The sequence below is a fragment of the Setaria italica genome, chromosome VIII (assembly GCF_000263155.2).
Source record: "Setaria italica strain Yugu1 chromosome VIII, Setaria_italica_v2.0, whole genome shotgun sequence".
In the NCBI taxonomy this organism is placed as follows: domain Eukaryota; kingdom Viridiplantae; phylum Streptophyta; class Magnoliopsida; order Poales; family Poaceae; genus Setaria; species Setaria italica.
The window spans coordinates 35,233,322-35,250,486 of record NC_028457.1 but is presented as its reverse complement, the minus strand read 5'-3'; the positions used below and the strand labels follow the sequence as shown (position 1 = coordinate 35,250,486).

At 41.8% G+C, this 17,165-nt stretch overlaps 1 protein-coding gene across 1 annotated transcript; it reads right to left on the bottom strand.

Moving 5' to 3' along the window:
• Positions 1-8: 8 nt before the first annotated feature.
• Positions 9-1,715, bottom strand: LOC101754300 (indole-2-monooxygenase). Its single transcript, XM_004980727.2, has 2 exons — positions 733-1,715; positions 9-658 (listed from the first exon to the last, which is right to left on the bottom strand). Exons 1-2 carry the CDS (start codon positions 1,633-1,635, stop codon positions 44-46), a joined length of 1,518 nt encoding a protein of 505 aa, XP_004980784.1. The 5' UTR covers positions 1,636-1,715; the 3' UTR covers positions 9-43.
• Positions 1,716-17,165: the final 15,450 nt, after the last annotated feature.

The following is a 17,165-nucleotide window of genomic DNA, read 5'->3' as shown; positions in this document are numbered from 1 at the left end:
AGGTGTTAAATGCGATACAATAATTCAGAAATCTAGACGTGTCCTAAGCCGATCGTGGGATAAGAAGAAGCTTCTTCTTACGGCGCACATCCACCCCATACAACTCTGTCATGTCGATGCCTGTGGACCCCGGCGGAAGCTCCCAGTTAAAGTGGTAGATGAGGTTGGCAAGAATGATTTCGAAAGTGGCGGTGGTGAAGTTTATACCCGGGCACATCCTTCGCCCGGACCCAAACGGCAAGAAACGGAAGTCGTTCCCCTGGAAGTTGGAAGCAGCATCCACGGCTTCTTCCATGAACCGCTCGGGCATGAACTCCTCTGCACTCTCCCAGTAGGTGGTGTCCCTGCCTAGAGCCCACGCGTTGACGATCACACGTGTCCCGGAGGGTATGGTATAGCCCTCCACATCGCATTCGGCCATGGACAAGTGGGGTATCAAAAGAGCCCCCGGCGCGTGCAGCCGCATCGACTCTTGCATCACGGCCTTGAGGTAGCTCATGCTGCTCAGGTTTTGTTCAGTGACCAGTTCCTTCCCCTTGGTTGCGCACCCCCTCACCTCAGCTTGAAGCTTGGTCATCGCCTTGGGATTCCGCATCAGCTCAGCCATGGCGTAGTCTAGTGCTATGTAGGTTGTGTCCGTCCCGGCTCCAAACATGTCCTACATGAACATATCGGTCATATGTACCTCTCGTGAGAAATAAAATTGGAGGCCAGTACTCTGCATAAACATACCATCAGTATTGCCTTGACGTTGTCTCTGGTCAGGCCGTACTCTTGTTGAACGGAGAGCAGCACATCGATGAAGTCCTCCTCGTCCTCACCATCGACCGTCTTGCTCTTGTGCTTGTCGATGAGGCTGCCCAAAAGGTCATCCCATATCTTTCTGTGCTTCACAGCCTTGGCCGACACCAAGTCGAACCTCGCCAAGCTCGGGAAATAGTCGTCCAGGTTAAATCCCCCCAGGAGCTTGGCGTTCGTCTCTAGCAGCTCCCGGAACAGCTGGTTCCGACCTTGTTCCCTGGGGAGCCTGCCCGCCACGGCCTGGCACAGGATGTCGTTGGCGAAGAAGCTGAAGAGCTCGCTGACGTCGACCGCCATGCCCATGGCGGCGGCGGCCGTCACCTTGGCTAAAACCAGCTGGACCTCCTGCTCGCGGGCGGCGCGGTTGGACCGGACCTTCGCCGCGGTAAGGAGGTGGGTGGTGATCACCTTCCTGGCCTGGCGCCAGTACTCACCGTATGGGGCGAAGGCGACGTCGGTGCAGCCGTAGAACAGGACGTCGGCCACCGCGGAGCGCGGCCGGGAGGCGAAGACGTGGCCGTGCGTGCACAGGACGGCCTTGGCGGAGCGTGGGGAGGAGACGACGAGCGTTGGCACGGCGCCGAGGCGGAGGAGCATCACGTCGGGCCCGTGCCTCTTGGCGAGGTCGCGGAGGGAGTGGTGGGGAAGGGATCCGATGAGGTGGAGGTGGCCGATGATCGGGAGCTTGAACGGAGGCGACGGTAGCTTCCGGAGCAGCTTCTCTGTTCTGGACCTTGGTGTTGCCAAGTGCACGGCGACGAGGAGGAGGAAGAAGAGGAGGGCTAGGGACTCTGGAGATGCGTGTTCGTAGAGGCGCGCTAGCACTGGAGCCATGGCGGCTGCTGTGCTCAACAGCTTGTGGTACCTTCAAGAGTGCATACATTGTGCTTCCGTTCCATCCATCAGCTGCACACATCGAAAAGTGCAACGTTGACAAAGCACATCTCTCAAAAACCCACAAGTTCTTGATTTGCAACTGCATTTAAGATCCCATGTGCTAACTGCAATGCGACTATTTTTTTTTAATTTCCGGACCAGCTTGTTGAACGTTTGACAAAACAAAGGCAGGATAATAGAATTTTCGCATGTGATGGATCGGAGGCCACTGGACACGACCGACAGGGGAGGTGATCACCAGCACCAAGGAAGTGATGAGTGCTGAACAGAATTCTGATGCTTTCGGAATACGATATCCTTCTCATCAGTGTCTGAGGATCACAATAATTCATTCGACTGACTGCCTTGAAAGATTGATAGCTCCTCCACCTGTGGTTTCTTCTTCTCCCCTCTTCAACTTTTGGTTTTAATATTAGAATTGAACTCTTCAAAAGATGGAGGGAGTCGTTACTAGAAAAATGACCTTTTGTCTAACCTGTTAGTCCCAGTGGAGGGAGGGGGTCTGGCGGGAGCTCAATAGAATGGTGTTGTGACCACCAGCTGCACATCGACAAGTGCAACGTTGACAAGCACATCTCTCGAAAACCCACAAGTTCCTAATCTGCAACTGCATTTAAGGTCCCATGTGCTAACTGGAATGCGACTAAACAAAACATTGGATCCTATCTTTATCCCCTCCTTTAATGGTTGCTCATACTGAAGGTAGTTGGAACATCCTAATGAGCAAGATAGTTTAAGGCTTTCCTCAAAATATAACTTACTCTTTATTCACCTTGGAGCAATAATCCTGATTCTAGACAATATGCAATCCAACGCTGCAGCATGACCAAAAATGGATTGGACAACCTTCGCTGCATCTCGATGTGGCCATGCATGCATTCTGCATCAAGACATTTTTGCAACGATGTATCTTGATTGGTAGTAGCGCCACGCCGCGATGAGCTAGAGATAATGTTGAATTTCCATGTTCAGTAATCATCTTGACCTCAATGCTGAGCAACGTAACTGCTCAAACTAATGGTGCATCGGTGTAGTGTTTGTCCCAGTTGCTAGACACTATCTCAAAGGATTTCCCCTAACGCCGCGCATTCCTACAGCTATGTTTCTTGCCAGAGTGTACCACTAGCAGCAGTCTCTTTGGAGTTTGGAGGAACAATTCCGGAGGGAGATTCAGAACAGAACAAACCTCATGGTTTTCCATGCAAACAGAGTTCATTCTTGCTAGGTAGCTGAGTCTTGAAATGTTACATTCGACGAACTGATCAATTTACACAAATCCAATCATGATTTTGTAACCCAGCCAATCAACGACTTCTCATCAGGATAGCCTCGTTCTCTTGCAGCTGTAGGTATCGGAACCTCATGCGCTTCACTTCCATATTACTTCCATGTTCATCCTAGCCAACTTCTCATGGCACATTTTGACAGGATGTTAGATTGAATAATTTGAAAAATCAGATACCGTCAAGTTACATCAAAGTTTTGACCGGATGCATGCTACATTGAAAATCTAGCTTATCACCTCTAGCAAATACGAACTAAACAGTAAATCACAATAATAACTTGTCAAGGGTGATATCAAAGTAGCGGTGTAGAGGAGTCCAGTGTCTCTGAAACAGACAGAACATGCTACTATGCCTGTAATGGAAGTGCAGGCCGCTGCAAACCACCGTTGCAGTTGCGAAAGGCTTAGCTGCGTAGACCATGAAGCGGTGGTCTAGGAGAAGCATTAAGTGTGCTTAAACGGTTGTGCCACCAAAGAGGCAGAGGAAGCATATGATGATCACCAGCAGCTTATCTGTGGAACCCCAAGCAAGCATTTTCATTTGTTTCGAACGAGGTTTTCCCGATGCCTCTCAATCTCACTCATCTACGCTCATCACTGCTTGCTTACCCATGCTAGCAAGGGTATGGGGACTTGGCTCTCGATATATAATGTAGCCTATTGTTACCATGTCTTCATGTAATTTTTAGCAATGCATTGATAGTCATAAGTTGTATGTACTGAAAATCTGAATAAATAGTGCCAACTGATTTATGTACTAGCTAGGGACGAGCAATTGTATAGTGATAGACGTGTCAGACGAGCAGTGGTCTTTAATTTTTAACTCACTGTTAGTTGCGGTCAATTTGAGGACATTTGTATTAAGGTAGCAAGTTTATTAAGAACCACACCAGTTCTCTATCTCTGCCAGTCAGTGCATAAACTGCATATGAATGGATCAACTGTGACTTTTAGGAGTTGAGTCACATGCTTCACTGTTTCCATGCTCACGGGCGCTTTTTATGCTCTCGAACTTCAGATTAGCATTTGGTAGTTTTCTTGCGTTAAAATGAAAGTAATGGCATCATAGCTCCCAGAAAGATACATTATTACGTCTAGAGAAGATTGGAATATATGATGTATTCTTATGGTAGGAAGGTGCGGTAGTAAAGAAGACCTAAATGCAGAGTAAAACAAGTGTAACTGCAAAGTACCAGAAGTGTCATAGGTAAAAAAAAAAAGGCATATATGGTCATTTTTTATGCCATATGTACTGTACAGCCGAATGGTATTGACAAAAATTAACTTCCAGTGATTGGAACATCTAATGACAAATTGACTTGCAGCATTGGTAGACCAATTAATAGGTTATTTACCCGGTCCATTAGTAGTCTAAGTAGGTCCCTTTTAACACACCGTCCAGAATCCTATCGTCTTATCGTTCTCCCAGAAGTGTCCCGCTGGCCACACTTACTGGGAATAGGAACGTGCGGCTCGCTTTACATTTGTAACACACACACAAACACATAGATGTCAACAAGAAGGTAGGTAGAGACGTAGCCCTTGGAAAAATAGGCAACAACAGAGGTTAAACACTATCCTAACAGAAGATGTTTTGTGGCCGTATCGTGAAGATCCAGCTCCCTATGGAGCCGACGCAGACAGGATGGACAGGCCGCATGCACTTGTATATTTCCGGCTTCTAACAAGATTTCCGGTGATGCCTCCTGCTCCCACAGCTCTATACTACTACCTCTGTTTTAAACTCAATAGTCTTTGCAATGTATTTAGACATAATGTAAATCTAGATACATAGCAAAAGCTACGTATACGTAGAAAAAGTCAAAATGACCTACAATTTAGGATGGAGGAGTTAGTTCTCACGGTATACAATTTGGGTTTGGAGAAACAAAGCTCGAGTAACATAAAGAACAAGTGAATAGACCCTGAAGAGCAAGTAACAGTAGCCCCTGCCACATTATAAGGTGGCCCGGCAGCATTGGGGTGCAGATAAGGCAGTATATATGAACATGTCTACATATGTTGTGATTTGCGAAATAGAGGCCATGATCATCTGCCTCCAGTGAATTTGAATATATAGAGCCTGGATCCATTCAGCATTGCCGTCAAGCAGGATAGATGCTCCTTCACTTCAGACTGATCGCTGATAAAAACTTGCTACATATGTATTTTTTTAGGAGGGAGACATTTGGAACAAGGTTATATGAACAACAGAGTACTTCCTTTCTCAAAAGAAAAGGGAATCAGTTCATCCCAAACGTAGCACTCTTTATCCAAGATAAAACAGAGCACTAGTACACTCCTTTACCCCTCTGCGTTTTTGTTTGTGCTTTGTCTGGAATAGTCCAAACTAGGCCTCACGTCTCTCCCTTCCAAATATCCTAAATACATGCCAACTAGAACTCGACAATGTTGCTGATTCTTGAGATGTTACAATTGACAAACTGATGAATGATGACAATTCAATCTTTAAATTTACAATCTAGTTCATAAAAAAAAAACTTTTACTTGCTTTGGATTGTTTCGATGAGTGTTTTATGCATATGTTCAATTGTAAAGTCCAAATGTACTTTATACGTTGGAACCAAATCCCTAACTTGGATCATGTCCTTTGTCGTTGGAAGTTGTCAAATTTATGTTGATGAGTTGGTCCATACTGATCTTCTATGTAGTGGAAGTAGACAAGGATCAGCACACACACTGCAGGCAGCTGAATGTGAGTAGCACCTCATTCTCATAGCCATGCTGATTAGCATCAGTTTGGCTAATTTTTTCAATTGAATATAATGTGACGTGGAAAACAATAAGAAAAAAAACAGAGTTGCACACTTGCACCATGAAAAAGAGGCGCAGAGTGCTCTATGTGATCAAGTTCCAGAAACAGCGTCTCATCTATGCCTCTAATGCCCCTATGCAAAAGAATTATGGCTCCTGGTTGTCAATTGGACAGGCGCTGATGCAACAATGCAGGCAAGGAATGAAGAGGACATTGAAGAATGGTGAAACAGATCGCTGCCCAAGCTGAATGGCAAGCGACGATGATCAATTGCAGCTATCATGATGTACACAACGTGGCATATACGGAAGGAAAGAAACCGAAGAGTCTTTGACAACAAATCTCTTCGGCCTGACCAAGTTCTCGGTTTGATTCAAGATGGCATCAATACATGCCGGCAAGCATGTGCAAATCCTTTATTAGGATATGAGCTCCATGTACCTTAATGTTGTTTGCCTATCATTATGTTCTAGTGTCCGAGAGAGACCATCTCATTTATATAATTGACAACTATCTATAATTTGAAACTTCATTTCTCTCTTAAATGCAAGGCAGTGCTCCTGCCAATATGTTCGAAAAAAAATGAGGCGCAGAAGCATGATTCTGCTGTCTGGGTTAGATTCTGCTTGAGCTGCACCACTACTGAATCTGACTCCACAGAGGATACAAATAAGATAGCGAGCTGTGAGACATTGAATATTCCAAAATGTTGAACAAAGGATAAGTTTTTCTTTGATTTCCTGTATGATAGATATTTGCATGCAGATTTTGCATTTCTTACACAAATTTATGAATGAGCATGTGGAATGGAGACCATCACGCCTGGAGCAACGTCATAACGTTCCTTCTCGACCAATTCCACATCACCGTACAATATCTTGAGCATTTGTATAGCTCTAGAGCAAGCCGAGACTGTTTGAAAGGTATGATTTCACCAGTTCCGAAGAGAGCATAAAACAACAAGCTAGCAGTTACCCCTTTGCTTCTGCAGAATGTCCTGTGATAAAAAGAGGCCAAATGACGCAACCCCAGCAAAATGTGCCAAAGGCATTTTTCCCGTTGCCATCTATGCCTATAGTGAATCCTACTCCTCCTTTGGCGTCACAATATATCACTGTTTTCCCAACGCTAGAGTGTATAGTGGGGTTAACGAAGAGAGCACTGGATGACCCCAGGTCAAGATATACAGTAGTAAGCAGTGGTTTATATGGGAAAGGCATATATAAAGCGAAGATATGAGAATTGAGAAGAAAATATGCACAAATATTATATAAAGCTCCGTTGCTCAACAGAGTCCTTACACGTGGTATATATTGAAGCCAATACATTATTTGAAGAGGCAGTTCTGGCAGCTGTGTAGAATAAATATCTGAAGATTTATCCACATTATTTGAAGTTGTGTACTTGTTACTTTATTTAGTTTCATCTTTTTCTTTCACACCTTACTTAACAATATCTGATGGCAGGGGTAGATCTAGACATCAAGCAGGACCTCAGTAGTAGTGTGGTGTACTGGAGGCCTTCATCCTGTCATACTGCAAGAACCTCAGAACCTCACTGGCCAGGAAATGATTTGTGTCTTGAACCATGTGGTTAATGAGTTAAAAGCTTAATATTGTTACAGAAAAGTACTGTATACTGCTCTGTCGGCCTGTAGGATATCCGCTTGATATCAGTAGCTAGGACACATGGGTTCCAGCAAGGGGTTATCCCAGATACTTCTCAAACTAAGCAGTTACTAATTCACTGAATAATGTGTAACGGTGTGCTCACGATGACACGGACGTCGTTTGGGTCATCCCAGATGATAAAATTCATAGGAACTCATTCAAATCTCTATGCCTCTATTGCCTTCCTCATCTACATGGCTAATAATCTCAGCTGAAAATTAATGCAGACATATCATGCTGCTGTTGATGATCCTCTTCGTCCGTCCTGAGTCGGAGAAAATAAGTTTGGTACGTACACATTTCCTCTGTTGCCCGCTTCAGGATGCTTGCGTTGGATAAGATGGGTCACGAACTCCCAGCCTTGTGCTTGCCTCCTGATGTGCGCAAACACATTGTTGGACCTCCGACGTACATGATTGTCTCCACATGATTAAGAATGTTTGTTCTCAGTGCCCATTTCGTAAAACAAAATGTTGATCTCTCTTCTTTAGTACATATATAGTTGAACAAATAGAAGTTGACACTATGTTTATCCAGTTCAGGATGCAATGTCATGTTACTGAAACAAACATGCTGTGTAATCATTACCGAGTACTGACACAGCTCACAGCTAATTAACAGTTCCTAAACATTTTCTTCATCAATCTTTTATGTACATGCAGATCAAGCGTCCAAATAGAAGATTAGTATAATGTACGACGATTAAAAATGGTTAACGGTGTGGAACAGATTTGCAGAGCACTTGATAAGCATATATCTTATATTATCCTTTTTTTAACATGCGGTGATATCTGTTCTTTGGAATGCTAGAATTGGAATTGTATTGATGTACACAGATCCACTTGTGCAAACTTTATGCTTTAGCTCCCTGTATTTCTGTTACTTTCTATTATCTAAATAAATATCTCTGCTAAAAACTGATGTTAGCAAAATAGTTTTATTATTAATAATTATGTGCCATGATCCATAAAAAACACCCAATTATGAGTGGGCGCAGCATAGCGTACCTTTTCGCCTAGTTATAGATTGATAGATCCAGAGTTGAAGTGGTTTCACCGTGCTAGGGAGTGGCTGTGAAGTGCAAATAGAATGACAACAATGTCAAAATAACACCTCATTTTATCCCAGTGCCTCTCACTCCCCAAATCTTTCACACTAACCCACATTTTTGCTCCAGTACCTTATTTCTTCCTTTCCTAGTTAACATGCTCGGGCCTATCTTACTATTACTAATTGGAGGCTCCTTTTGAAGCCTCTAGGTGAAGCCATCTAGGATTCCTAGGTGGACACCCTAGAAAAAGAGAGAAATCCTAGAAATTCTCACAAAAAAGCAAAACATCTAACCATTAATCGATAGATTCAAATCATCATAGCCATTGGATCTATTATATTTTTAAAAAAAATTACCCACCTACGCCATTATGAAAATAGCCTAAAGTAACCTCCTAAATCTATATATAAATTACCCACCTATACCATTATATAAAATAAACTAAAGTAACCCCTTAATTTTCATCAAAATTACCCACTTATGCCATTATAAATAATATTTAAAATAACCCCCTAATTTGCAAGTGAATTGCCTACCACTATTACTTAAAGTAACCCATTAAATTTGCATCTATATTACCCACACATGCCATTATTAAAAATAACATGAGGTAACCCTACATTTTAATCAAATAACCTTAACTAAAAATATACAACAATATATGATTCTAAATCGTCTATATCTTACACTATTGGTATACGATATAATAATTAAGGTTTTTACGTATGATGTGTGTCACCATTTATAAGGATATAAAGTGATGAGAATATAAATTTCTATGCTAGAATTGTATCTCAAAATCAGGGTTCATTAAACAAATTCAAGCGCATACCTGCGATGCAAAGTGAAAAGTTAAAGATTATAAATGTGGATGAAAATATTATAGAGTAATTACTAACTAAAATCTATCATAATTAGATGAAGATATTAAGTATATATCTACATAAGTATTATGTTTGAATATTTAACAAATGAGAGGTAGCTTATGGTAATAGTTATGTAGCAATGTAGTCTTATTTTGTTCCATTGGAGACTCTGTATTAGTTCCCACGAGACAAGCTAGAAAAAAGATATCTATTATATTTTCTAACCACGAGACAAGCTAGAAAAAAAAGAGATAAATTCTCATAAAAATTAAAAAACATCAAACACCAATCATGTAAACTCTAATAATCATAGCCATTGATCTATTATATTTTCTAAAAAGTTACCCACCATTGTTATTGTGAAAATATTCAAAAATAAGCTCTAAACCTATATCTAAATTATCGAGCTCAGCTATTATAAAAAATAATCTAAAGTAACCCCATAATATTCATCCAATTTAGTAATACACATCGTTATAAAGCATAACTTAAAATGTCATTCAAAAATTTTATTTATGTTACCCACGAATGTCGTTATTAAAAATAACCTAAAGTAAACACCTAAATTTTAATCTAATTATCTTCATGTGCATCATACAGAAATATCAAAAAGTAAACTAATATATGATTCTAAATTACCTATTTATATCATTGTTAATATAAAAATACTAAGTTAAAGTATATATACATGATAAGTGCCACCATTTAGACCATTTATACAAGTATGTGAGGAATCGATGAAAAATATTGATTTGTATGCTAAACATAATGTATGGAGGATTGGAGGTGTGATCAAAATAGAAAAAGTATGAATATGGATGAAAAAGTGTATAGAGTAATTATTAATTCAAAATCAAATCACAACTAGATAAAGATAGGTACATATCTATATAAGTATTATGTTGAAGTATTAAAAAATAAGAGAGTAGTAATTAAACAATTTTGATTATTAGCTAGAGTATAATTTCTAAATAATTTTTCAATACAATAGCTTTTAAAAATATCAGCCCGTGCGGGAGCACGGGTTGATGGACTAGTGCAAGAAATTAAAGCACTACATGTACACAAGGAAAAGTAGATAGTGCTTTCGCTTAAAAAAGAGTAGATAGTGCTTGAACTAAATGGCTGATGCACAACAAGTATGAGCAACTGAATGTGCTATTGTGCAATTTTATTGCTTGGGCTAGTCATACAGATATATGAAAATGAGTGGAGGAGCTAGTGTGGTATATAAAGGGAGAGGGCACAGACTAACTTGCTATATGAAAATGAGTAGTGATAAATGATAAGATGGAATGAACTACGTACTGACCTGTCAGGATGCACGAGAACAGTAGGTACGGTGCATGAATGTTGTATTTTACGAGTATAGTTGGCCTCAATGCATGTTGTTAAGCTGCTGAACCGTCTTTCACTTCAGGGTTCAGGCTGCTTGTTAAAAGGCAACCCAAATGGTATTTCACGCTGCACCAGTGAATGGCTTGGATACACAAGTTGAGTTGTCTTTAAACAAACATAAGAACTGAACAAAGCAAAAAGATTTCTTGACATTTGTTTTTGATCATTTCCACCTGATCAAGTGCGCGGCTGCTCGCTGGGCTCTGCTCCTTGTGGATTGAGGCAACGCCGGCCGTTGCAAGGTACACGTCTTCGTCCACTGCCTCCCGTGGAGTTCGTCATCTGCTCTTCCGTTCGTGCCATACATTCTCAGGTGCAAGTGTGTGTGTCAGAGTTGTGCCGAGGGAGAGAGGAGCCTGTTTGTGGATGTGCACATCGCAATCTGTAACTTGTGGCACCTCGTTTTTCCCTAATGCCGCTCATTTCCAATTCCAAGGTTGCCAACCTATGACCAGATATTTGCATGACAAATCTCTCGACCAGATATATACATGCTCGACCGTGCCAGTGACAAATTACAACTTCTTCTGTCTCACTTTTTATTGCCTATATGTTCCCTTCTCTGCATCCAAATTGAAATGAACTGATCCATGCAAATTAAAATGATTGCCTGTGTGGTACCTCTGCGTGTAGTTGTATATGTTCCCTCTCTGGATATAAGATGTATTCATGGACGTATCATAATTATGAATGCATGCAGTGCAGCCAACTGAGGTGTCAGAAGAGATAACATGTATCACATCAGTTGTTATGCGCGCACTTCCGTTGCCATGGAGAGGAACCCCCTCTTCGACAGCTCATCTTCCTCCTCCAACCCAACCTCCACTCCGGTGTTCAGAGCTGTCAGTGCATATTGGATTATTGATCTAGGGGTGACGATAACCATTACAGAGTGAGACAAATGCTTTATTGTTATATGCTTAAGGATACTTCTTTAAGATCTCTAGCCAAGGACTTCAGATTATCTGTTACATTATTTGTCATAGCTCAAAAGGAGCCACACGTGTATGAAGTGATTGAGCAAGAGCATAAGTGCTTTCATGAGCAGTATTTGGGTTTTTCCAGCAAATAAATTCATAGGAATCCATTCTAAAACTATCTGTATGCCTTTGTTGCCTTCCCCAGCTACAGGGCTGATATCTACGACATACCGAATCCTGCCACCAAGCTTGGGCACTCGCCTTGAAAATATCAACCGTGAGATCTCGTGCATCGCTTTTCTCAGCCGTTGATCCAAGCATGTTTACCACTAGCGTCTTCTCAACCCATCTCACCGGCGGCACAGCCCCTACCGTACCTCCCATGCCCACAGACATCACACACCATAGCCCTTGTGCCCATGAACTGGCATCTTTGTCATAACCACTTGATCTCAAGCTCTCTACCACCAGCCGACCAGCGTCGTTATACCACACCATGGAGATCTATTTCTGTCTTACGAAAGTAGGCAAGGATAGATCATGCACTTGACGTGGTTGAAAATCAATGTACATGTCAAAATGTTCGGATCATCAAACGAACACCAACACTCGGAATATCAGACACACACTGAGTTTTCTCTCCTCCTTGAAGCCACCCATTCTCACAGCCATGCAGGTTATTAGATAGGGTCACCCAGAAGTTGCAAGTTGCATTGTGAACTCTATTAATTCTTATGGATTAGAAAATTGTTAATGAGGAAAATTGTCAGATCAATAGAGAAAGAGAATGAAGGTAGGATACTTGTGCCACAAAATTAGTTCGCATGGTTGCTGTAACCTTGTAACTATGTTTGTTGCTTTTGTTTATATGCACAACTAGTGTCGATATTTACAACGACTGGGTGCGAGGAAGAAGAAGAAGAAGATGAGATTCAGTGCAGGGGAAAATAGCACTTACAGAAGCATGGGCCAGTCCATCTTCATCAACACTTCATGCCTGAGAGAAGTGAAGGTAACATCAATAGTGATGGCAACTGTCACACCCTGCAAAGCCGCGGTGCGCTCAGTTTGATGCATGTGTTGTCCACAGCAGAATCAGGATCAGGATCAGGTTGTACAGGGATGCGAGCACTGGCATGATCGATTAGCTATAGGCATTGTCGTGGCGAATGTCTCAAAAGAATTTCCTCGTTGCCTCCCATTCTTAAAGTACACACTATGGCCTGCTCAATATCAACGATTGTACATAGAGCTAAACGGTTTTGTTGCAGTGAGTTTAAAGCAACAGTCTCCGGGGAAAGGAAGGGAGAGGCAAACGCAAAGCGATGTGGCCTTGTCATGAACGCAGATTGCTTGTAGACATGGAATGCATATATAAAGAGAGATATAGGGCATAAATGAGGTATCAGGAATTAGATGGGAAAAAAATTTGGTCAGCACATGCATGTATGAGTTCTGTACGAAGATTTGGCCGGGAATGCAGAAGTTGTTTTGTACCGTTCAGTAAAGCAAGGGCGCACTAGGTGGCCTGGCTGCTGTAGTAGTAACCAAGCACGTGCATCCTCTTATTGTGCAGGACATGATTCACAAATACAAAAGCTGTTAAGTTTGTAATGCGAACAAAGTCTATGCCTATGTACATGCCTTGATATGATATGTATGTATAGTCAAATTATGAAAGAGGTATTCCAAAAAAATTTGGAAACTGACCTAGTGTTTACAAAATACCAGGTAAGCATAGAAAAGAAGACCTGGCTTTAACATGTAGGAAATTTATGCATCAGAAATACAAAAAAAAATTGAATTTCGAATTGAAGGGGAAAAACTCGGTTTTTTCAACTTGATCAATCATAAAATCAGATTACTCCAGTTTTAGGAGGACCCTATTAAAATCACTCATATCGGAATTAACCTAACTATCAAATGCATTAGAATTTGTTCTAGTTTTAGCAGAAAGACAATCAGAGCGCTTGTCTTAATTAAGTACCAGTTGCACTGCCAGTGGCAACAGTCTCTTCTCTTCCTCAAATTGAAATTCCAGGCCACCCCGTCGGGATCCCTTCTCATGCACAGCTATTCACAGCAGGCTGGTGTTCCAATGGTGGCAGCGGGACGCACGTCGACAGCATGCAGTGCTCTGAGATCAAATCAACAAGGGTTTTCCACTTCTCCGATGCCTCTCAATCACAGTATGTCTATCCTATCACCTGCTCGTTGCATAGCAAATGGGTACACTCCGATCCCTACCACGGTCAGTCATGTGGTACATGATGTCCCTTTTATCCGGGCCGCAAAACTTATCCAGGGGATGTTTTTATTTGCATTCACGTCTGTTAGAAAGAGCCGCTAAATTAAATTATATTCTCTTTTAGGCAAATAGTGGAGACTCAATACATCCACAAGTAGCTGGGCACCTTGATGACATGGAACTGAAGTTGCTGATAAAATAACTTCACCACGGCTTTTCTCATCTCTTCCCTTCTCACTTACAAATATCTGCATGGTTACCAAACTTGCTTCTCAATTGTATATGTAGCCTCTATATATGGTTGTATAAGCTGGAAGCCGGCAACCAACTAGGAGTGTACCATTTCAGAGTAGCCTATATATAAATGCGTTATCACATCTACAAAATTCGTAATTTTGTGATGTGAACAAATAGAGCTGACAAATACAATAGTTTTCTCATTTTTATAAAATTTGCACAACACTTGTATAACTATCAATATATTTAGCATATGGAAACAACTATTTTCTAAAACAAATTAATGAATCATATGGTATAAACTATGTTGCATTCATGCTGATGTGTTTGGTTTTGTTTGATTAGATCCTTAAGATTCGGGTTGAAATTTATTTGAATTCATACAATTTGTTTCGAAAAGAAGTATGAAACCCTTTTCTTTTATCCTTATCCTCTCTTTTCTTCTATATTTATCCCTTCACTGCAAGAAAACAATGCTTGTGCAGTTTATTTTTATTGGGTTCTGCTGGTGCGGGACAGGGATAAACCAAAATCATTATTGCATACGTGGAGCTAGGTTGTAAAAAAAAGTAAAAAACACAACTGTGCAGCTGCGCTGGGCGACGTCTCCTTCTGTCAAAATGGGCAGCGTAACTGCTTAATCCGTTATGTTTACCAGCTCCGGTCAGCAAACTTTTTTGGATCGTGGAACCAAAAGGAGAACTGCTTCCACTGTGAAAAAAGAGAAAAATTCTTATTTGACACTAGAAGATAACTCAATTCCTTTCTTGATACCGAAAATTTTTCCATCCCATATATGACATCGAGTTGTTCTATATCTTTTATTCCTTATTTGACATTTTCATTACTTTTGTCACATAAGTCGAACAAAATAACCGTCAAACATTTTCATCACTTATAAAGGCGGTAGTCTAATTATGTGAATTTTAATTTTAAGACTGTAAAGGTATATGTGTCGTTTGATTAAATATGGGCTCATATTCATTTGTTGTATCATTGCAAAAAGTTTCATGATTTTTGAAGGTGATTTGGAGATCGCTTCATCTGAATTAACTAACACAAGTGATGGAAATGTCAAATATGGAATGAAAGTTAGAAGTTGGTGTCATATTAGGAAGGGAAAACTTTCAAGGTCAAGATAAGAATTAACTCATCTTCCAGTGTCAAATAAGGAGTGCACACGTTCTACTCTAACCCTTGTTCTGGTTACACCATTGTGTGAAGCAGAATTTATTCTAGATCTTTTCTCATGGTTACACCATGCATTGTTGTGAAAAGTAGTTTAATTTGCCAATCAAATGTACATGCTGCTCGTTCAGTTAGCAATAGACAAGGTCAACAAAACGTCGCTTAAAAGAGATGCTGGAAGCTCAGGAATAGCCACATGTACTGATATCAAAGAGATGGCACCAGTCACCCGCGGGCGCACCGTTTGCGATTCAGAAGTCCGCCGCAAGCATAGTTGCTGTCGCACACTAGCTCGCACTATTTGCCAGATCGCTTGCCAGTGTCTCCCCACCTCAATTCCTTTGAATCGCGACGGCCATCCAGTACAGTCATCCTCGGACGCATGGCAGCCATTGGCACCAACTGCCATCAGCACGCAGGAGAGGCGCCACCCTGAAGGCTGGGCGCGAGCAATAGCACCTCGGTTACAGTACAAGGCTTGATTTTTACCCCATGGATATATAGATCCAAGCTGGAGCTGTGGAGGTGACACACTGTTTTCCGGTGCCACTCATTCCCACTTCTGATCACTAACAGTTAATACCTTATTAGCAGCCAGCGCCGAGCAACTGATACGTGTTCACAACTTCCTACGTATCAAGATTTCACATGGCTCCTGGTAGGTTACATCCACGCACGGATGTGAACTTGCCTCTCTATCTGTTCTGTATGTTACCTCTTCTATGCAAGCATCCTGAAAGGATGGACATTTATAGGTGCTACTTTGCTTCTAGGTCCATAATGGTTAATGGGTGCAACCAGATGATTTATGTTTCAAGGAGAAGCTATGTATAGCAATGATGTGGCAGATAAGGAGTATATAGTTCATTCAAAGTAACCAGGCCGCGTGGGTTCAATCGTGGTAGTGTCTAATTAAAGTTTCAGTACAACAGGACAGTAAAATTAAGCATGGTTCAATGTATGGCCGCAAGGATTCTATGAACTTTAACATAAACTGGCCTTGCTCACTAACCATTTTGATAGCCTCTACAACATGGAAAAACATCCATATATATGCAAACCATTTAGGCAATGATCTTGTTCGGAAATCAGAACCTAAAAAAATGAGAACCCATGGCATCATAGTGTCTTACCATACATGAAAATGTAGTATCGGAGGATATAGAGGCTGGGACCTAATTCATTTGCTTAATGGAATAGGCTATCCCTTAATCCAATAAAAATGTATAGTAGAAGCCTTAAACACTGAAACACAACACGCAGCAGGATTCTGTCAACAATAAAACTGAACATCCTTCAAGCATCTTACGCTCAATCAAACATAATGGTAAAAGAACGATAGTACGAAGTAAGGATTTATGAATTAGAGGTGTATTAAGCAGAGAGGGCCGGGAAAGGGGTTCTCACCTTGGGGGTGTTAATGGCGGCGGCGGAACAGTGGATGGTCGGCGGCGGCGCTTGAGTTGATTTCGTCGGACAGGAAGCTTTCGGGGTTGCTCAGGAGGTTGTCAAGGCCTGGTGTGCGGGAGGAATTGGTCGGAGACGGCTCGACGGCTGCGAAATCGGTGGTGAGCTCCGGCGGTGGAAACTGAACGGAGAGCAGAGCAAATAATGGATGATGACGATGGCACTGTGAATATCCAAACTTTCACCGTGATGTGCTTGGCCACTTCTTGCTTGCCTGTTATCTCGTGGCTGCAGCGCATGGTAGCGCGTGGCGGCGCGTGGATTTTACCGCGGCGGCCCGGCGGCGAACAGCGGCGCTGCCGCTGTTTTACTGCCGTTGTTTGAGTTCAGAACACAGAAACATTTCTTCCTTCTCAGGTAA

Excerpts from the sequence above, each read along its gene's own strand:
- LOC101754300 (XM_004980727.2), bottom strand. The coding sequence starts at position 1,635 with ATGGCTCCAGTGCTAGCGCGCCTCTACGAACACGCATCTCCAGAGTCC. Across the intron at positions 659-732 it reads ACGTCAAGGCAATACTGATG|GACATGTTTGGAGCCGGGAC; the intron begins GTATGTTTATGC and ends ATGTTCATGTAG.